At 35.8% G+C, this 22,478-nt stretch overlaps 1 protein-coding gene across 13 annotated transcripts in view; it reads right to left on the bottom strand.

Moving 5' to 3' along the window:
- The window catches only part of PLSCR4 (phospholipid scramblase 4), a 64,640-nt gene that overhangs the window by 27,157 nt on the left and 15,005 nt on the right, over window positions 1–22,478 (bottom strand). For all 13 annotated transcript variants that reach the window (XR_013528570.1, XR_013528571.1, XR_013528572.1 and 10 more), the window contains 3 exons: window positions 10,192–10,218; window positions 8,979–9,089; window positions 2,731–2,966 (listed from right to left, as the gene is read on the bottom strand). Coding sequence is in view for 6 of the 13 variants with exons in the window: in XM_078354033.1 (XP_078210159.1) it covers window positions 2,731–2,966; window positions 8,979–9,089; window positions 10,192–10,198 (354 nt within the window). In the remaining 7 variants the exon portion in view is untranslated. The remainder of the gene's footprint in view (window positions 1–2,730; window positions 2,967–8,978; window positions 9,090–10,191; window positions 10,219–22,478) is intronic.

Below are 22,478 nucleotides of genomic sequence, written 5' to 3'. Positions count from 1 at the left end.
CCAAAGTCCTGAGATTACAGGTGTCAGCCACCATGCCTTCGCCTGGCCTACTTTGGTAATCTTGATGAAGATTCATGTAATCTTCATGTGAGATCTCAAAAAGACTAGGGTAGATAGAGGAAAAAGATTAGCTCTATGCCTTGCATTCACACATAAGAAGGCATTTAAGCTAATAACACCACATAGCTTTTATCCACTGGGACAGCCCTATATGTCAAAAATATTAGGTGGCCAGGCGCGGTGGCTCAAGCCTGTAATCCCAGCACTTTGGGAGGCCGAGGCAGGTGGATCACGAGGTCAACAGATCGAGACCATCCTGGTCAACATGGTGAAACCCCGTCTCGACCATCCTGGTCAACATGGTGAAACCCTGTCTCTACTAAAAATTACAAAAAATTAGCTGGGCACTGTGGCGCGTGCCTGTAATCCCAGCTACTCAGGAGGCTGAGGCAGGAGAATTGCCTGAACCCAGGGGGCAGAGGTTGCGGTGAGCCGAGATCGCGCCATTGCACTCCAGCCTGGGTAACAATAGCGAAACTCCGTCTCAAAAAAAAAAATATATATATATATATATTAGGCATATTGTGAGCCTTATCTCATTAAAAGTTCTCCTAACAACCTGATAAGGTAAGCAGTGACAGTACTATTTTACAGATGACAAAATTCAAGCACCAAGAGGTTAGAAAAATTTGTCAAGGTTTTAGAGTTACTAGAGAGTAAGATAGAATTAAACAGCAGGTTTGTCTGGGTCCAAAGCTGTGTTTTGTTTATTTTTTCACTTATTTCTTTAACTCTAAACATTCCTAAAAGGGAAAATTCGTAAAATATGTCAAATTAACCTCTGTCAGCATCATAAAAGAAATTGAGAACAGGTTTTTAATATTTAAATAAAGAAAGCTATACAATTTGAAAAGAGAATTGACTGTAGGAGGTTGTTAGATTCCGAAGAACAACTTCTGTATTTATCACCAAGTATAGAAATGAGATTTTTCTAAACTTGATAAGCTACAAACATTTTATCATCTTCTGAAATAATGTAGATGTTTACTCTAGCACTTCACCTGCTTTGCATTTTGTCAATATTTTGTCCAAATAATAATTTAGGATGAATTTTGGCTTTGATAAGATCCACATTTTCCTGATCCAACTGTATTGACTTTTATGCACCAAACAATATTATACAAATACTTTTCAGCACACAAGATTATCAGGGTCCCTGTCAATATACAGAATTGAAAAGAGAAACAATATAAATCCAGGAAATACTTGGCTGTCGACCTGGGGAGATAAGTATTGAATTGGGTAGTTTCTTCTTTATACTGAATTTCAACACTTCCTTTTTCTAAAAACAAAACAAAAAAAAAGATTCAGATTCAGAAGGTTCTATGGTATGTACAATAAAGTAGTGTCCTTCTTATCCTCAAGGAATACTTTTCAAGCCCCCAGTGGATACCTGAAAGCACAGATTGTACCAAATCCTACATATACTATGTGCATATTTTTCTTTCTTTCTTTCTTTACAATTTTATGGAGAGAAGATTAATTTTACTGTAGATCTTAGTAATCTTAGCATAGGAATTTATTTATTACTATTAAGTCAAAAACCTTGACCTTTTCATGAAAAGGAAGGCCTTATGGCCACTTTTTGGTCTTTCCTTGACATATCCAAATTGCCAGCATGACTACTCTTGTGCTTTGGAGACATAATTAAGTAAAATAAGAGTTACTTCAATGCAAGCACTGTGATACTGTAAGAGTCACTCTGATAGCCAAGATGGCTACTATGTGACTCTGGGTCTGCATACTATCAGTAACATGTACAGCGTGGATACACTGGGCAAAGAAATGATAAATGTCCCAGGCAGAACAGAGCAGGACTGTGAAAATCTTCATCATGCTACTCAGAATAAATTTAAAGTTTATGAATGTTTTATTTCTGGAATTTTCCACTGAATTTCTTTGGACCCTCGTTGACCATGGGTAACTGAAACCATAGGGATCAAGGCCACAATAAAACGTGACTATTCTGCTAGCTTTATCTTATTCTCATTACATAGGTTTTTGAGTTTCAGACATGAGTTTTCAAACAAAACTATTTGTGCACAAATTTCACATATTACCCTAGTTTTTGATCATGATGTCCTGGTGGCTGCATAATATCTATATAGATGTTATTTAGGGAATAATTGTGTTGTAATAAGGGGGTTTCTGGAACTTAAACTGAAGCCATAGTCTCGGCAGGGTCCCTTATTTTTATTTACATTGTATGTTTTTGGGGGTGGCTAGAGTAGCTAATGAAAATGATGGGTAGTGGTAAAAAGCAACAGGCGAAGGCACTCAGTAACTTACACACTGTGTTGTGTTTTGTTCTCTTTTGTGCTGCTTTTTTTGATGTTAACTCTTTACTTCTAAGCAATAACACAACTATCCTCTATTATTATAGCTTTTTCTATTCCTATCTGTAAATTTCTTTCAAGGAAACATCTTGAGTGCCTTAAAGCTCAACATAAATCCTTATGAAAAACATACTCAACCCACTATAAACATCCTTGTACTTGCTGCTTCCCCTTCACATTTCTGAAACTGGTATCAGTGTTCTTATAGTCTCACAAATGGAATCTGTCATCAGTGACCCATCTCCTTATTCACACTGGTCTGCTTTTCTTCTCTTTTTGTTGTATCCCTATGGTCATATTTTATAAGAAAATAATTTGTATTTTCATGGAGTACCTGAACTAAGTATTCCAGACCAGGAGGGCAGTGAGCCATAGGAGTTGGCCCTGGCATCCATGTTACTGGAACAGGCTGATTTGGCACAGGATAGTTTCCAGGCTGATAACGAACAGGATGGGTACCACCAATTGGCTGGTATGAAGGGAAGGTCCCGGGTTGCTGTGGACTGTAGTATGCCATAGGCAAGCCTCCTGGGTAGCCTGTGTGTGGAGGGACAGCTGTTCCAGGGGGTCCTGTGTTTAAAAGCAATCAAAGTGTTTTACATTATTAACACTACAAATTAGCATAACTTTTTACATGAAATGAAATAGATCACATGACATCCATTTAAAAATAACAATTGTTACTCTATTCTGAAATGAAAAAGATGGATACAGTGTTGCAACACTGCAATGTATAATCATAAAAGTGCTTGTTTTTACTATGGTTGGAGCATTTTCTCTGTAGAGTTCCTCCTTGAAGAAAAAAATATTCTTCCCTAAATATAGGTTAAACTGTAGTTTCTTTCTGAAAATTACTGCTTTTCCTCATAATGCATGTATATGTGTTTCTTTGGGTATATGCTAAAAAGTTATTGGATTTTAGTCCAGATGACAGTTGAAAGATGTTAGGAGCTGAGAGTCAACTCATGTTCAGATAAGTATACCAAAAGGAACAAGACTAGACTAGTAGAAGCCCAATTTTGGTGGTGCTGTTAAAGCTCCACAAATGGTGTTATGTTTCCCTAAGTAAACTCAGTTTCGGAACTATAAGTCTATAGGACTAGCGAATCTTCTGTCTTTTGTAATCAAAGAGCAATGCCACACAGCTTTGTAGGGAAGAGACTGACATCTTCTGAAAAATGCAGACAGTCGGGCCGAGAGCTGTGGCTCACGCCTGTAATTCCAGTATTTTGGGAGGCCAAGGTGGGTGGATCACCTGAGGTCAGGAGTTCTAGATCAGCCTGGCCAACATGATGAAACCCCATCTCTACTGAAAATACAAAATTAGCCAGGTGTGGTGGCACGCGTCTGTAATCCCAGCTACTCTAAAGGCTGATGCAGGCGAATTGTTTAGAACCCGGGAGTGGAGGTTACAGTGAGCCGAGATCGCACCATTGCACTCTAGCCTGAACAACAGAGAAACACTCTGTCTCAAAAAAAAAAAAAAAGTGTAGATAGTACCATAGGCAGGGATCTTTGAAAAGGTCACTCTTGCAGAATGAAAAATTCACTTAAATGTGATAAGGTGGAGATTATGGTCTCTATCACAGTCACCAAAGAACTGGGTCCTGGATACCACCTAGATCTGGAAGAAAATCCTTTTAGAGAAAGCTATTTGACTGTGCAAAAAAAAAAAAAAAAAGATAATAACACTTACTGAGCTCTTTTCATATTCCAGGCCTTGCTCTAACAACTTTACAAGAAGAAAATCTTGTAATTTTTACATCAACTCTATATAGTAGATACTATTATTATCCCAATTTACCAAGGAGAAAACTGAGTCATAGGGAGGGTTAAGCAACTTGATGAAGGTCATTAGCTGATGTGCCAGGACCAGAATTAGAATTTCAGCATTCTGACTGCAGAAACACCCTTCAGTACATTATGTTAATATTCCCCCTTGACCAGAGGCAAGGACACAGAGTACCCCAGAGGTGATTCTATAGAGGGCTTTGGGCCTAGATACTGGAAGGCTGGAAGGGCATCTCTAGCTAGCAGCTATTTTTAAGTCCTTAAGTTCTACCCCTTCACCTCCATGGGACATTATGGGACAATGCAGTAGTCTGAGGTCAACCAATACTGTGAAAGCCAGTCACCATCAGGAAGGAACACTCCCTGAGAGTTCCAGAAGTTCTTTGGGATGAAAAACAGTGCAAAGATGGCGTTTTCTGTAAGGGAAACTGAACAGAGGCTCAGATTCCCGTGATATGAACATTAGAGGAAGGAGTGGCCTTTGAAGCTGGTAAAGTCTAAGACATTTTAGTTACTCATAAGAATGCCACTCATAATAGTAATGAACTGTGAAATTCTCCTAATATTATATGAAAACAAAACCATGAGATAAATCAAAGATTCCTTTATCTGTGAAATATTCCTCAAGCCCATTTCAAGGATCAGCTTCTGTGCTTGCTGCTAGAAACATAAGTCAGAAAGACACACAAACACATGCCTATGGCAGCAAGTTCTGTGGAAGCTACAAAGATGTATAAGAAAAGGTGAATGGTTGTCTTGAAGCAAGTGACTGGCATAATCATAGGTAGACGCATAGTACATAAAGGGATTAGATAGGAGGGGTACCTAACCTATGCAGAGAAGGTATACTGTGATATAAGTGCTAACGCACTAGACCTAGCCAGCATCTCCATGATGGGGAAAGGTTTTACAGGCAAACAAATAAGAACAAGCAGGTGCACAGAGGAGGCTCACTACTGCAGGACGAACGGCTGTGAGTGGAGATTTAGCAGAGAAGGCTAGAAAGAGAGGATGGAGTGAAGATTATGAAAGACCTTTAACTTCATGCCAATCAAGTGGAAAGTAAAGGGATTCATTTTACATTTAGAATTCTTTATATATGAGGTCACATTAGGCAGGAAGTCCTTGCAAGGGTCTAGATAGAAGGGTGATTTTGGTAAAAGGAGCAGAGTAGAGAAATGGTAATTGACATTTAAGATACAGCATTGACTTGGAAGTGGATGGGATATGAGAAAAGATTCTCAAGTTTCTGGCTTGGGATCCTATAGGCCTCTAATATAGGAGAAGAATAGAGTGGAAAAAATAGAGTTTAGAAGCAAGATAACAAAGTTGGGCTGGTGATCATTTAGTTTGAGAGTCAATGGTTTTTCACAAGAAGCAGTCTATAGGAGGCTGGAATTGCAAGTTTAGAGACTAGCAGGATGACATGATCTGTGGCTATGTAGTTTATAAGTGATGAAAGAAAAGGAAATCTTCAGTATTAACAAGATCACTTAGGAGGTTGGGCGTGGTGGCTCACGCCTGTATTCCCAGAACAAGGTGGGCAGATCACGAGGTCAGGAGATCGAGACCATCCTGGCCAACTGGTGAAACCCATCTCTACTAAAATACAAAAAATTAGCCAGGCATGGTGGTGCATGCCTGTAGTCCTGGCTACTTGGGAGGTTGAGGTGGGCAACTGCTTGAACCTATGAGGCAGAGACTGCAGTGAGCTGAGATTGTGCCACTGTACTCCAGCCTGGCAACAAAGCAAGACTGTATCTCAAAATAAAATAAATAATAACATAGGAGAGTATGTAAAAGGAAGGGTGACTGGGAGAGAAGGGAGAAGGAGATGGGGAAGGGCAGGGAGAAACAAGGGAGCAGACCAAAGAATTCTGGAAACAGCAGTTTTTAAGGGTAGGGACACAGAGTTTTTAACAGAAACTGAGAGAAGCAGACTAAAGGAAAAATAATGGTAACAGGAAGCAATGCCACATTAGAGTTAAGTGAGGAAAAAAGTATAATGTATTTGGGAAAAAGTGAAGGAAAGTGTGTATTAAGTTTGTCATGAAGAACATACTTTAATTTTTTTAAGAATTGTGTTTAAGAGTACTCAAGGCAAAGCGCGGTGGATCACGCCTGTAATCCCAGCCCTTTGGGAGGCCAAGGCGGGTGGATCATGAGGTCAAGAGATCGAGACCATCTTGGTCAACATGGTGAAACCCCGTCTCTACTAAAAATACAAAAAATTAGCTAGGCATGGTGGCGCGTGCCTGTAATCCTAGCTACTCAGGAGGCTGAGGCAGGAGAATTGCCTGAACCCAGGAGGCAGAGGTTGCGGTGAGCCGAGATCGCGCCATTGCACTCCAGCCTGGGTAACAAGAGCGAAACTCCATCTCAAAAAAAAAAAAGAGTACTCAAATTAGACTAGAAATCAGATATCCATACCCTCTTTTTCAACTATTATTATAGATAACAACACAACTAAAAATCATAGAAATTATCTTAAGGATATTAATCATATCACTTCAATGAGTTAATGATTAATCTACCATGTGCTTTTAATAAAAAAGTACCTTCTACTATAAAACTTGAAGACCAACAAATCAGAAAGAAAATTAAAATATATATTTTGAGGCTATCCACATAGAGATTACATTTTCAAAAATTAAATTTATATTTATTTAAAAATTAAATACATATTTATGTAATTGAACAATTTTTGTTATAAGTATGTAATATCCAGAGATAAAAGAAGCTATGGAAAAAATATGATCAAATTAGGTGTGGGAAATTAGTATATTATGCTTTTTGATGTTTTCATAAGAGTTCTGAGTGCTTCTGCAGAAAAACAAAACAAAACATGTTTAACTTTGTGTAACTATATTATCTGAAACTTACGTAAATAAAGACCTCGTTTATGGAACTGTCCTACCAATACTGGTGCAAGAAATACTACCTAATAGGATTTGAGTTTTCTTAGTTATTTTGAACATCAGGAAATCATTCCATTTTCTCCTTAAAAAGACTAAATATAACAAAGGTTTCTTTATTAACGATTCTCTTAAACAAGAATAAAATTATTTTTGGTGAGAACACATATACAACACTATAATGTAAATTTAAATTATGTAAAGAAATTTGGATGAATTCATTAACACTACACATTTCAAGTACAGATTTCAAGATTCTTAATGTGACTCAGTGACAATTTTTGTCAGTCTTCATAAGTTTACAGTCCAGCCACTAGGTGGCGGTCAGAGCTAAATTTTGCTATGTTTTATAACAAAATTCATTAGTTGTGTGGTCTGCACTATAATATTTTTACAAATTACCTTGTCATTTAATTTGAAGGATGTAGCCTACTCTTTTGCTGAATTATTGATATAGAAGAACAGACATATGTTTTATCAGATGAGAACATGATGTATAACCAAGGTTTTTCTCAGAAATGGTGAAGTTTCTATACTAGTAGAGTCCACGTTTTTGGATTTAGAGTAATCGTTAAATATAAGATAGATCCTGTATATCATGTTTAATGTCACTGAAGTGACATATAGGGAAACTGTCAGATAAAGCATGATTATAATTTAATAATTTAATTTCTAATACCTTGGACTTAGGAAAGGTTGAGCTATTAATGCAGTATTTATTACAATGGACTTTATCCTCATAACACACATACACACGAGGAAAAGAGAAAAAAGGAAATCCTGATGCTTTCAGAAAACCCTGCAGGGGCAGAAGCTACCTGAGGTGCATGGATCATATGCCTAGAGCCAAAAAAACAAACAAAGCAAATAAACAAACAAAAACCTTTGCCATTATCTTGTACATATCAAGGTTTTTTTTTTCCCCCTTTCAGAACATAACACAATGGTTTCTACTTCTAAATATACACTTAAATATATATTTTAAAGAAATATTACTACAGTATATACATCATTACATAAGTCATTAAAATGTATTTAAATACTAACTGAAACTATTCCAAAGTAAGGGCATTTAATTTTTAAAATTTGAGACTTGGCCAAATTACTTTCTAAGGATCATAGTATCTCAAATTTACACTAGCACTGTATAAGTAGTCATTCTCCCGAGATATCACCAGTAGTGCATTCACACTTAAAAATATTTGCCAGAAAGATCAGCTCCTTTACCAGCACCCATGGCCATTCAATGCCGTTTCTATGCACATCTGCCGTGTGTCTCATGCATGCCTCATACCAGATTTTCATGACCATGTACTACTTTGCACATATGATTCTTCCTGCTAAGCATAGTCCTTTCCCCCTGCTCTTTGCTTGTGAAATTTTTATCATGACAGCAAAACTTGATCGCCTTAGTCAGGGCTTTCCTCAAATCCCTGGCAAAGCCAGATACTGTCTTCTGTGTCCTTACAACGTTCTCTTCATATCTCCATATAGAATGGAGAGAATGTCACCCAATATTTGCACAACTTCCTTCCAAAAGCCTGTAAATCCTATGGCTACAGGAATATATATCTATATATATACACACATATCTACACACACACACACACACATATATACAATTATTTTTTGAGATGGAGTCTCACTCTGTTGCCAGGCTGAAGTGCAGTGGCATGATCTCGGCTCACTGCAACCTCCACCTCCCGGGTTCAAGAGATTCCAAATGACATATAGTAAACTACATGGCAGCCTATCAGCATCCAATATTTATTCACTTATTAATATCAATCAGTTAATTTGTTAACTTAAAAAAGCAATTTATTTATTAGCATGCCTTTTAGGAAGGGAGAATATTCTTTATGAATATTTAACCTACCTGGTGCAAAATGAGAACTGTATTCAGGAGGGGCATCAGGCCTTGGATCTGGTGGTTTTGTTTGATTTTCCATTTCACCTGCAGGCTGTTCAGGGGCTGTGGGTACGACACCTTCAGGGAAAGAGAAGGGGCATGACTTACAAAGAAAACAATAATATGATGACAAAATGTATCCAGTTTTTTCTTATTGGTATGCATCAAGCAATATAATCAACTGGAAATGTACTTGTAAGATTTCTAATAAAAAGAATTCATCATATAATAGATACTACCTATTAATAAATTTTATGAATTTTCAAACTGACTATAGATTTAAAAATAGAACTGACAATTATATTATGCTTGTGATCAACGCAGAGCTTTTATACTAGTGGTTCAACTGCTCCAATGCTCTTACCTACAAAGTAGATTCCCTGCATAATAGCAAAAGTTATTTTTCCCATTACCTAATACAGAGAACACAGGCATTTATAGAGTGAAGTTGATTTTTTTCCTAATTCTTTTTGAAAGTGCTGTCTTAAAAAATTCAAAACATAACACCATAAACACATAATGGCTTAATAAACAGTGGTGTCGCACACAACTCAATTAGTCATAGTTTAGTCTACATCTCCAGTGACTCACATTTTCACTGTATTCTTTTTAAAAGCAATCTAGGTCACAGTAGTGGCTGCAAGGGAAGTAGTAAAGTCATTTTCACAATGTCGCACCTTGTCTTCTTATTGAGATTAGAGAAATTTCTCTCTGGGCTTACTACAAAATAAGTTCTGAATTTCGTAAACAACTGGTTGACTTTTATCTCCTAGCAAACAAAAATCCCATAAATGTGGTTCTTCTCTCTTTATGTAAGTTACTAGAAGATACAAGGCTTACTTTCATTCTCCTCTACCAAGACAGGATGTTGCCACAGGCTCTCTTTGCAGAATTGCTTTCCTACTCTTGCTTTTTAATTATCTAATTTTCCCCACAAACTTCAAAGATTATTCAGTAGATATGTGTGCCCCACTGTAAGACCCTTTTTAATCCTTTTTGACAATGATAGGAATGTCTGTATGCATAAATAAATATATATATGCATCTATATACACACACACATACACATTCTCCAATGTTAAAAAAAATTCAAAACAAAATAAAGTCCCCCTTTAAGGAAAACAATCACATAATTCTGTTTGAAAATAAAGTGTATTTAAATTTATTCACAAAAACTTACCTGACATTTTGTAGAATTCCAATTAATCTGAAAAATAAAAAAAAAGTTAATGCCTTTAAAATATATGCATAATAAATAGTATTACTATTCAGTGACACAGGTAAGGATTTCTGTAATTTTCTTTAGCCTCCAGTTACCTTACATTCATCCCTTCATTAATTCAACAAATATTTAATGAGTACCTATTATGTATGAGGCATTATTATAGATGCTGAGAGTACCCTAAACATAAAGCACACAGACACTCTGCTGCCCACTGTGCGGCAGTTTATATTGTAGTAGGACAAGATTTAAAAAACGTGTCAACAGACTAAGTTTAGATACTACAGTTATGAGGAAAACAATATGACGGTCGTAAGAGAAACATGGATGACTAGTTCTGGGAGAGCCAGGGAAGGCCTGTCTCAGGAAGTGGCCTTTGAGCTGTTTGAACTATGAAAAATAAACATCACACCACAATTGTGGGAAGAGAGTTCTAGGAAGATAGGAAATTAGTGCAAAGGGTCAGAGTGGCAGTGAGCTTGAGATATTCAAGGGAGAAAAAGGGAAGTGGTTAGGAGTGACTGGGCCACAGTGAGTGAAGGGAACTGAGGTAAGACATGGAGACAGAAAGTTCTCATCTCATCAGAAGGCCATGGCAAGGTGTTTGGCATTTCTGGTATTTGGAACTGGGAAGACTAGAGAATTCTGTCAATGGAATGATCAAATCTGACACCATACAGTTAGAGCAAGAGTAGAAGCAGGGAGCAGTGAGGCATGACAACAGCAATCCAGTTGAGAGTGACGACAGCTTAGACAGGGAGGTGACACTTTGGAGAGTGATAAGAGACATGACACGGTTTGGAAGCAGGGCCTCCAGGAGTTGCCTATGGACTAAGGTAAAGAGAGGAATGGAAGAGGGTTCTGAGTTTTAGCCCAAGGTAACTGAGTTGATGGTGATGCTATTAACACAATTCGAGAGGAGGACAGTGGGGGAATAATGGGGATGGAGGAGGGTAAGAATTGAAAGTTTAGACTGGAGCATGTGATGTTTAAGAAGAGGCCAGAAGAAGACAAGATAAACATTTAAATTAAAAATATGCATGGAAACATTATGAGAATAACTCAGAGATGGAGACTAGAAATTGAGATGAGATTTGAAACAAGGAATGAGGCTGAAGGTAAAATTTTCTGAATTTAATCAAGCAAAAAAAAGGCTATTATTAGAAAAGGGAATTTCAATATATTTGAATTTCTTCCTGAGTAATGACAAATAACAAGAAGAACATCAACAAAGGCTATAATTTACTGAATGCTTATCAAGTGTTAGGCAAAGGGCCCAATGCTTTTCATATATAACAATTCTCTAATGTGTAAATAGCCAGCCCTGCTAAAGGCAAGTACTTCTAAATCCTAAGCCTATATACTTTTCAATACATGATGATGTTTATAAGAATGCAGTCATTAGTGTTGTCCACATGGAGTAAAAAAGTATCAAGTTACAGTAGATCAAAGAAGCATTAGAACACCATGACTGAGTCATCAAACGGGCACTGAGCTGCTCAATGAAAATTGCCATGGTATGAGTCAGTGTGCAGATTCCCAGCTGAAATGATTGTCTTGCCAATATGGGCTAAAGTTCAACCAGTCTTGGACCATCTCCACTCACGTCTGGACCTGGCGTTTGTTGTACAGTGCCTTATGTGTCTCGAAGTTTCAAAAATATACATATATATAATATTTATTTTAAAAATATGTGTATTTTTATTTAATATGTAAAAATATTTTCAATATATATTCAATAAATATTGCTTTTACATTTCTATTTTAAATTATATCTAAAATATAAATGTAAATATATTTCTATGTATAAATAATATATAATATAGGTATAAAGACATTTTTACATTTATATTTAAATATACGTTATATATTATTTTGTATATTTTTACATTTATATTTAAAATATAAACATTTTAGATATAAAATAATTTAAAAATAAATATTAAAATATAAATGTAAAATATGACATAAAATATATTTATATATTTAAATATAAAATATTTCATATTTAAAATATTTTGAATACAAATGTAAAAATATGATATAAAATAATATACATACTATAGTAACATATAATAATCATATATAATATAAATATAAATATATATATACAGTGGAGCATACCAAAAAGTTAGACCCAATTCTGGGCCAGCCAAAGGAGTTTAAGAAGTTAGTCATATTCCTTAATGATGGTAATCCCTGTTGTTGAGGAAAATGACTACAGCTTTCTAGAACTTTAGACACTCCTAGGTATGTATCTGCAAGTGACTCTTGCACATGTACACAGAATATACACAAGAATATTCTTGATAACACTATTCATATTAAAAGGAACAAAAACTTGCCTAATGGCCATCAATGGTAGGCTGAATAAATTCTAGTACATTCACATGATACAATAGTACACTGTTGTGAAAACAAATTACAGCTGTGCCCATTGACAGAGATGAATCTCAAAATTACAACATGACAGAAAAAGCAAAGCATTGAAGAATACATATAGTATGATTCCATGTAAGAACATTCAGTAGCAGGAATTCTAAACAAAACACTTTTTCTTTTTCTGATAAATATATGGAGGAAAGCTTTTAAAAAATGCTGTGGAATTAAAAACACCTAATTTCAGAAAAGGGTTAAATATAAAGAAGTGATGAAGGGCAGCTGTTTAGCAGTGGCTCACAAGGAGCTCTAAGTTCCTGCCAATGTTAAGTCCTATTAGAGTGATAAGAAGAAGGCCAATGTCTTGTTATTAGTTTTTAAAGGGTATGTACATGTTTAATATGCATATTTACATATATGCATTATTTCACAATAAACAAGAACCATTTGACAGTTATACATTGAGTGTGACCTTCTAACTAATGGTCTGCTGTTATTTTCTATGTTAAGTCTGGGAATTGCAAACTATCAAGGCACCGCAGAGAAACTAATTACAACAGATTATTAAATGCCTTCGTGAAAAGAGGCCAAATGATTATACATATCTATCTGTCCACCTATCATCTATCTACCTATAGTGGCAAACTTTTAACAATTGCTGAATCTCAGTGAAGAAATACATTTGAATATTAATTTTTAAATACTTAATTTCAAAATAAAACTTTGAAAAATACAGAATTCTGGACTCCACACCGGAAGTAGCACCTTTGGGTCCAGTTCTGGAAATCTTTACTTTTAACACAGACCCAGGTGATCCTTACGATCAGGCAGGTCTGAGACTAATTCAATATAAAGAAAAATAATAGTTCTCAACCATGCCAGGCATTATTAAGAGTTCAAATCTAATTCAAATAACTGAATAATAACTTGAAAAAAATAAATTAGTAAAATTTTAGAAATTTATAAAGTATTACAAAGCAACAAATCTCAATGAGTTTAAATAAAAGAAAAATACCAACATATTGCCTCACAAGTTTCAGATACTCAAAAAGTCTGTTTACCTTCCATCTCCTTTGAGCTGCTAGTAGTTTTTCTTCTCACCACCCTACATTCTATTCCCTTTCTTATACAATTTTATAACAGTTTTAGCCAGGATATTGTGGAAGGCAGGATGATTTCCAATCGGTAGCAGCATGAATTTAGTAATCAGTGCATCACTTTGTATTTCTCTATCACTTAACAACAACAAAAAGTGCCTTACCTGGAAAAAACTGGTTTTTGGCTTTATATCTGACAGAAACCAGATTGGAAAACTGAGCTATGTCTCCATAACAGGTTGGTATTACAATGTCTGGAGAGCTGTTAAATGCAGAGGCCTTGGCATTTTTGGGGCATGGGCTAGACAGGACAAGGTTGGTGAGATTGAGGTTTGCTGCTTTGCAAGGCAGCCCTGATATTTAAATTGCATCCTACAGCAAGAGTGCTGTATTTTATTGTATGCTATTATATGCGTATCACTTGCTGCACTCAACAAGCGCAGCTGTTAATATGCTCGCTTTTCAATTTCACCAATGTAAACAGCAACAAATTCGCAGAACTCAATGAAACCACAAGTTCCGCTCTTTACATTAGGGTATTGATTGGAAGCTGTCCTGGCCTCTCCACAAGGGAGACTCTGGGCAAGTGAGAATCTCCAGGCACAAGCCTTGGAACCTGCATATGCATTCCAAAACTCTGGGTCCTGTCTGTCTCTAGTGCCTTTAACCCTGAGAGGAGAGAAAAGAAAGCAGGCCAATGAACAATTCCTTCTGGTTTTTAGCAGGGACAACAAAAACAGTTCATTCCTGCAAAGACCTACGCCAACTACCATGATATCCCTTTTGCGTTTCTTATGTAACTGTTAGGAGATTATATTCTTTGTTCATCTTAATCTTCCCTTCAGAACACCTGGAGAAAAGGAGATTTGTGTGCTATTAAATACTGTATGCTGGCACACTTTAGACAGTATGGACAGTGGCCCAGAGTGTGGGTTCAAATTTCAGGTCTTTCTCTGATCGCTGTGTAATCTTGAGTGACTGGTCTGTTCTTAGGTTATCCTGTTTATCACGGGGATGATGATGGTTAGACAAACCTTACACAAATATTGTGAAGACTAAAACAATTACATCTGTATAGCACTTAAAACACTGTCTGCCATATAAAAAAATCCTCAATAAACTTGGATTATTACTATTTCACTAGTAAGACATACTAACTGATGAAGAGACCAGTAATAAATGTGTGTGTTTAATTGTGGAATTTAAAAAAAAAGCTATCTTCCAGTGACCCACTCAGCATACATTACTGAGCATCCACATGTAAGATTTTACTCTGGGTTCTGAGCTGACACCACTAATTCCCATCTTCTACAACCAGTAAGGTTCCAGCAAATGAGATTTCATGAGCACTGCTTGTAATGAATTTCAAAGTGGAAGGCATGGGGAGAAAAAAATTTGGAGACATTGCCTAAGGGCTTTTCCCTGTTTGTAGCTCAATCAAAGACAAATGAGTTAGGGTACACCTTAAGTGGCTACAAAATTTGCTTTCAGTTCAGGATAGTGACATTAATTATATTATTCAGATGATGGATTTGTCTTGTAATAAACTTTAAAAAGATCAGCAAATTATTAGTGACATATTCCAAAAAGTAAAAGAATATAGTGTTCATTACATCAACATATAAATACTGAGGTGTTTTTTATAATTTTGTACTATGAAAATTGAATATTTGTCTATATTATTATAGTACTTCACGGTATAAGATGCAACTGAGCTAACATATGTGTAAGTGATTAGGAGAAATAAAACATTTTCTGTATAAGAAAATCTTTACGAAACTAAATAAAAGCATAAATACTCTTTAAATGTTTAAATTTTATAATCCCCTTAATATATCACAAGTATCTAGGTTGGGTGAACATAAGTGCTAATAGTTCTAAGAAAATGTATACACCCTGCTTTAAAAAGACATATCTACTAGACATTGCTAAATGTCTGATGCATTAATTATTTTCTTCTATCTTCATAGAAAACAATAGCTATTCAATTTTAGTCATTATATGTAACTTAGTATTGCATAAAAGAGAATTATTTTGGCCTTTGTCCTGGGTTCCAGAAAAGCAACTTCTAAACTCTTACAATTTGCAGGTAATAGCAGTGGGCCCTCAGACCATACCTGAATTTTACTAAGGTGATAACAGAAGAGGGGGACCGATTATGCCAGAAAAAAATCACAGTGTGATTAGAGAATTCGAGCTTTGAGTACTGTCATATTTGCCTGACCTCCAGGGAGCTGGGGGGCTGGAGATTAAATTAAGCCAGTAATTTAAGTAATCATGCCAATGTAATGAAACCCCAATAAAAAATCTGACTCTAGTTAGCTTCCTGGTAAACACATCAATGTGCTGGGAGTGTGATAAATCCTAACCTACAGAGAGATGGCATGAAAGCTTTGTGTTCATGACCCTCCTAGGACTCACCCCATGGATCTCCTCAACTGACTGGTTCTGATTTTTGTCCTTTATAATAAAATTTTAACCATCAGTAGAGCACTTTCTTGAGTTCTGTGAGTCATTCTAGAAAACGATCATACTTGAGGGGTTGATGAGAACACCTGAATTTGTAGCTAGTTGGTCAGAGGTGTGGGTGGCTTGGAGATCCCCAAACTTGCCTGAGGTGAAGGCAGTATTGTTAGAAAGTAGGCCCCTAAGCCTCTGGAGCTACAAACTCTGGGTGTTTAGAGTCAGACTGAATTGCAATGCTGTACTTAGATTGCTAAAAAAGTAATAATAATAGTAATTGTGTAATGGTTACAATGGTACACACACATACATACATATCTCTGATTACAAAAGTAGTATGTTTTCATTTTTAGAATATCAAGAAATAAAGTATAAAAATGTGAATATACCCTTAGTTCAACTTTCTCAAAATAACTATTCTTAAAATTTTGGTGGATTTCCTGTGTGTGTGTGTGTGTGTGTGTGTGTGTGCGCGCAAATTTGTGGTTTTTATGTGTATGGATGCAGGGATAATAAAAATTCTTAAAAACATATTGTGAACTGACCACTTTTTAAATGTAAGGTACCAATAACTGTTTAAGCAAACCATTTCATTTTTGTTATTTTTGCTTTTTTGGTATTATGATTAATGCTGTAAAATATACCTTTATATAAATGATTCAGCATATTCTCTTATTTAAAAAATCATTTCACTAGGATTCATGTTCTACAGGTGATTTTTTTTTTTTACAATGTAGGGAACATTTTGACAGATTATTTTCTTTTTAGCAAGTCTCAGTTTAAACCCAAATCACATGTGAGTGACAGTCTTAGTGCTATTAAATTCCTTTAAACGGCCAACTTGATAAATGAACACTCTCTTTTATATTATGCCATTAAATCTAATTCTCAGTTCCTTAAATATTAAAAATACTAAAAATGTGTGTCCTGGAAGTAAAAGTTTAATTTATATGGTGGCTTAATAGATTTTAAAGAATCACTAATGTAAAAGTATTATAGCAGAGGAGGTTCCCAGGACTGTATGTAAGGATATTTTACTTAAAGATTTAAAAGGATTTCCCACTCTTCCCTCTGTAAGTTACTCTTTAAATGCCTATTACTAATCAGAACATATAAAATTTCTATTCATTTATTCCAATACAACGACATCAAGACAAATGGAAAGTTAATGAATCCCTAGGCAAACAGCCCCCAAATTGCAGGTTTAAAAGCATGTTGGCTGTGGATTCTAGACTGAATATTAAAATAGCTAGGCTACTACCCTTCTAAAAGAGAAAATATCAAAATTAACACACATGCTTTACTGCAGCTTCTGTGAAATCACTGCTAAACAACAAGCTTATTCAAACTAAATTTGTCTGGGATATCCATAAATATGGCCTCTGACCCATCCCAAATCTTACATAGTTAGGGTATAACTAGATTTCTGCAGTAAAGCAGTAGACTTATGTGTTCTTTTACTTATCTTTAAAAAACATTTCTTAGTATTAAAAAAGGCTGAGATTATTTTTGTGACTAACAAATCAGAATCTCATTCCATTACTGATCCCCTTTTATCTTTAAACTGTATTTAACAAAAAACATTAAAAACCAGTCTCATAGACCAGTTTACAAATATTTATCCATTTAATTTCATTTAAAAATCAAGGCATTACAACAGAGGTAGAAACTGAGGCGCAGAGAATTCAAATGAAGGCCTTTCCAAAGTCACAGCTAGTGAGATGTACCACCAGGATCTGACCCAGCAATCTACTTTCCTGAAGGTCACAGTATGTGGCTGCCTCATGAGGCATGCCTTCTTCTAATTCACTACAGCTTCCTGTCTTTTGTCCATACCAGAACTCTTCCATGTTTACCCTTGAGGTAGAATGGAGTGGAAAAACAGAATAGAAAAGTAAATACAATTTAATGAGTCACTTTCTTCTGTCTTTGTAAAATGACTGTTCTAGTGATGTTTGGTAGAATCAAAAAAAGCAGAAATGACTAGTTAAAATATGCTTTTATTTGAATACAGAATTCACCTCACAATTGGGTGGGCCTGGTCTTTGAGATGTTTTTCAGTAATGGTGAAGCATTTGTATCAATCCATCTAGTGCAGCTCAGAAAAAGTTTTGTGGATTTCAAATAACTAATTCATATGTGACCTTACCATGGATAATAAAAAAGCTAGCTGTAAATTTTAAACTGAGGCAGTTTACATATTTTAGTAACTATAGTGAGATAGGTGAAGAGTTCTTTTCACAAAGAATTCTAAAGCAACATTTCTCATCAGATAAACATAGTACATCCAAAAGATACTTTTCATTGGCATTCTCCACACATTCCTCCCTGGAAAGTAACCCAAGGGGAAATAATATTTATGAAAGAGAGTGTTGGAATGTTTGCCATCCTACTATGGCCCTACAAAGTTGCTAGACCAAAAGGAAAATACTATTGTCTCTTTCTTGCTTGGAGGTGTTGCTGTGTAACAGAGAGAGTGAGGAGGAGCAGAGGAGTTGGGACAGTGGAGAGGAAGCCTCCTAGTAAGGACACTGAGAGAGGGAAAGAAAGAGAGGGATGGGAGAAAGCGAATTAGCAGCAATAAAAGAGTAAACAGTTTTTTTTTTTTGAGACGGAGTTTTGTTCTTGTTACCCAGGCTGGAGTGCAATGGCGTGATCTCGGCTCACCGCAACCCCTGCCCCCTGGGTTCAGGCAATTCTCCTGCCTCAGCCTCCTGAGTAGCTGGGATTACAGGCACACGCCACCGTGCCCAGCTAATTTTTCGTAATTTTTAGTAGAGACAGGGTTTCACCATGTTGACCAGGATGGTCTCGATCTGCCGACCTCATGATCCACCCGCCTCGGCCTCCCAAAGTGCTGGGATTACAGGCTTGAGCCACCGCACCCGGCCAAAAGAGTAAACACTTTTAAAGAAGTAAGAACATTAAAGAGAATTAAATTTGAAAGACACTCAGCTAGAAGATAAAAGCCCCATAAGGGAAGAGATTTTAAGCATGTTTTTGTGATACAGTACTTTGTCATTATTTTTCCTTTTTTAATGTTTATTTTAGGCTCAGGGTGAACAAGTGCAGGTTTGTTACATGGGTAAATTACATGTCAGTGGGGTTTGGTGTACAAATGACTTCATCACCCAGGTAGTGAGCACAGTAACTGACAATAGTTTTTCAACCCTTACCCTCCTCCGCCTGTGCCCTCAAGAAGGCATCAGTGTCTGTTGTTCCCCTCATTGTGTCCACATGTACTCTATGTTTAGCTCCCACTTATGAGGAGAACATACAGTCTTTGGTTTTCTGTTGTTAATTCCCTTAGGATGATGGCCTCTAGCTGCATCCATGTTGCTACATAGGACATGACTCCATTCTTTTTATGGCTGCATAGTATTCCATGGAGTATATGTACCATATATTCTTTATCCAGTCCATTACTGATGGACAACTAGGTTGATTCCATGTTGTTGCTATTGTCCTGCAATGAATACAGAAATGTATGTATCTTTTTGGTTGAACAATTTATATTCCCTTGGGTATGTACCCAGTAATGGGACTGCAAGTCAAATGGTAGTTCTGTTTTCAGTTCTATTAGAATCTCTAAACTGCTTTCCATAGTGGATGAACTAATTGACATTCTCACCAGCAGTGCATAAGCATTCCTTTTTTGCTGTAATTTCACCAACATCTATTATTTTTGACTTTTTAATAATAGCCATTCTGACTGGAATAAGATAGCATATCATATTGTGGTTTTTATTTGAATTTCTCTGATGATCACTGATGTTGAAAATGTTTTTTATGTTTGTTGACCACATTTATGTCTTCTTTTGAGAAATGTCTGTTCATGACTTTTGCCCATTTTTTAATGGGGTTTTCACTTGTTGATTTGTTTAAATTCCTTATAGATTCTAGATATTTGACCTTTGTCAGATGTACCATTTTTGAATATTTTCTCCTATTCTGTATGTTGTCTGTTTACTCTGTTGATAGTTTCTTTTATTCTCCAGAGGCTCTTTAATTAGGTCCCACTTGTCTATTTTTGTTTTGGTTGCAAATGCTTTTGAAGATTTCATCACAAAATATTTTCTGAGGCCTATCTTCAGAATGGATGTCCTAGGTTTTCTTCTAGGACTTTTTACAATTTTAAGTCTTACATTTAAGTCTTTAATCCACCTTGAGTTGATTTTTGTATATGATGAAAGAAAGGGGTCCAGTTTCAATCATCTGCATATGGCTAGCCGGTTATCCCTGCACCTTTTATAGAGTCCTTCCCCCATTGCTTGGTATTGTTGACTTTGTTAAAAATAAGACGGTTTTAAGTGTGCAACTTTATTTCTATTCTATTGTTCTATACGTGTTTTTTGTACGAGTACCAACCTGTTTTGGTTACTGTGGCTTAGTTTGAAGTCAGAGAGTGTGATGCTTCTGGCTTTCTTCTTTTTCTTTAGGATTCCTTTGGCTATTTGGGCTCTTTTTGTTCCATATAAATTTTAGAACCATTTCTTTCAAATTCTGTGAAAAATGACATTGGTAGTCTGATAGGAATACAATTGAATCTGTACATTGCTTTGGGCAGCAGGGCCATTTTAATGAGATTGGTTCTTCCTATCGATGGGCATGGAATGTTTTTCCATGTGTTTGTGTTATCTCTGATTTCTTTCAGCAGTGTTTTGTAATTCTCATTGTAGAGATCTTTCACCTGCCTGGTTAGCTGTATTCCTAATATTTTGTTCTATTTGTAGCTATTGTGAATGGTATTGCATTCTTTACTGGTTCCTGGTTTGGCCATTACTGGTGTATGGAAATGCTACTGATTGTTTTACACTGATTTTGTAACCTGAAAATTTAGTCAAGTTGTTTATGAGTTCTAGGAGCCTTTGGCAGAGACTATGGGAGTTTCTCTATAGGTACAGAGTTATATCATCTGTGAAGATAGTTTGACTTCCTCTACTCCAATTTGGAGTACATAGAGCCATATCTGCATATGGTAGGTACTCAATTAATATTGCCTAATGAAGTTTTTTTTTACTGTATAAAAACCTGTGCTACATCCTTTAAGAAAATCTACATTATGAGCTTGAATTATGCTTCTACATCTGTGGACATACTTTTGACTTCCCATATTAGACTGTCTGTAGATTCTGGATGATGCACCATAAGACTGATGAAGTTTACAGGCATGAATTTCTTTAACAAGGTTGTATATTTTTAAGTTTCATTTATTTAAAAGCTTTTTCATCATTAATTTACACAATAACAGTTCCTTTTCAATTTGCATATTTTGTCACTTACGCATTCATCTATATTATTTCATTGTTCTGCTCATAATATATATTACAAAATATAATTCTCTCAGCCACATACTATCCTGGGAACCCTGCTTTGTAGAAATAATTGAATATATTAAACTATTCATAACACTAAACCACAGTACTAGAAAAGGTAGGTAAAAGTCATATTTCAAAATTTTTGAACAGAAAACTGTTGTTACATTTCAATTTAAAACTAAATTGAATGAGGCCCAACAGTAAGTGGGAAGTCTTTTAAATGAAATTTTCTAATGTATTTTTAGAGACATTTTAAAGCATTTTTTTAGAGGAGCAGCTGGGTATAAAGATGTAAAGAATTACCCACTGATTAAGACTCCAAATGAGTTGCTATATTTTAAACTTTCAGTTTCTTTAAGTTTTAGATATGAATTACTAAACATCTATGATGTGGCAGAAACTTCATATATGTTGACAGAGGTGAATATTATGGTTTTCATTACACAGGTCAGGAAACAGAAGCCCACAGAGTTTAAGTAACTTGTTCAAGGTTATACCTCTATAACCTGGGAAACTACAGTTCAAAAACACGAGCATCAGAGGCCAAGTTAGTATTCTACTAAACAAAGCCTACTGAAAGTTACCTTCTGTATACTTGCTGCCTTCTCCTTCACACCCCATCACCCTCATATTGCTTTCAAACTATCCAGCATACCTCACTGCTATACTTTATAATGGTTAAGTAGGTTGTTCTTCTGGGTTCTCTTTCAAATTCCATTTGGTAAGGGTTTTGAAACATATTTATCATTTGAAGAGAAATTACCCATGAACTAAAAAAAACAAAAAACAAAATAGGTCATATGTTTCAGTTATGGATAAGATGCAGTAAACAGACACCAATCTGTCTCTCCCACTAAATACAATTAATTAACCTAAAGAGAATGAATGAACAGCTATTTGAAGACTGTGAAAATTAAAAAGTAGCAAGAACATGGGAGAGAAGGCCAGAAAAAGTACAATCAAACCAGAGCAAGTTTTACATTTTTCT

This window comes from Callithrix jacchus, chromosome 17 (assembly GCF_049354715.1).
Source record: "Callithrix jacchus isolate 240 chromosome 17, calJac240_pri, whole genome shotgun sequence".
NCBI classification, from domain to species: domain Eukaryota; kingdom Metazoa; phylum Chordata; class Mammalia; order Primates; family Cebidae; genus Callithrix; species Callithrix jacchus.
Note: the sequence above shows the minus strand (reverse complement) of the source record. Positions and strands in the feature narration are given on the sequence as shown.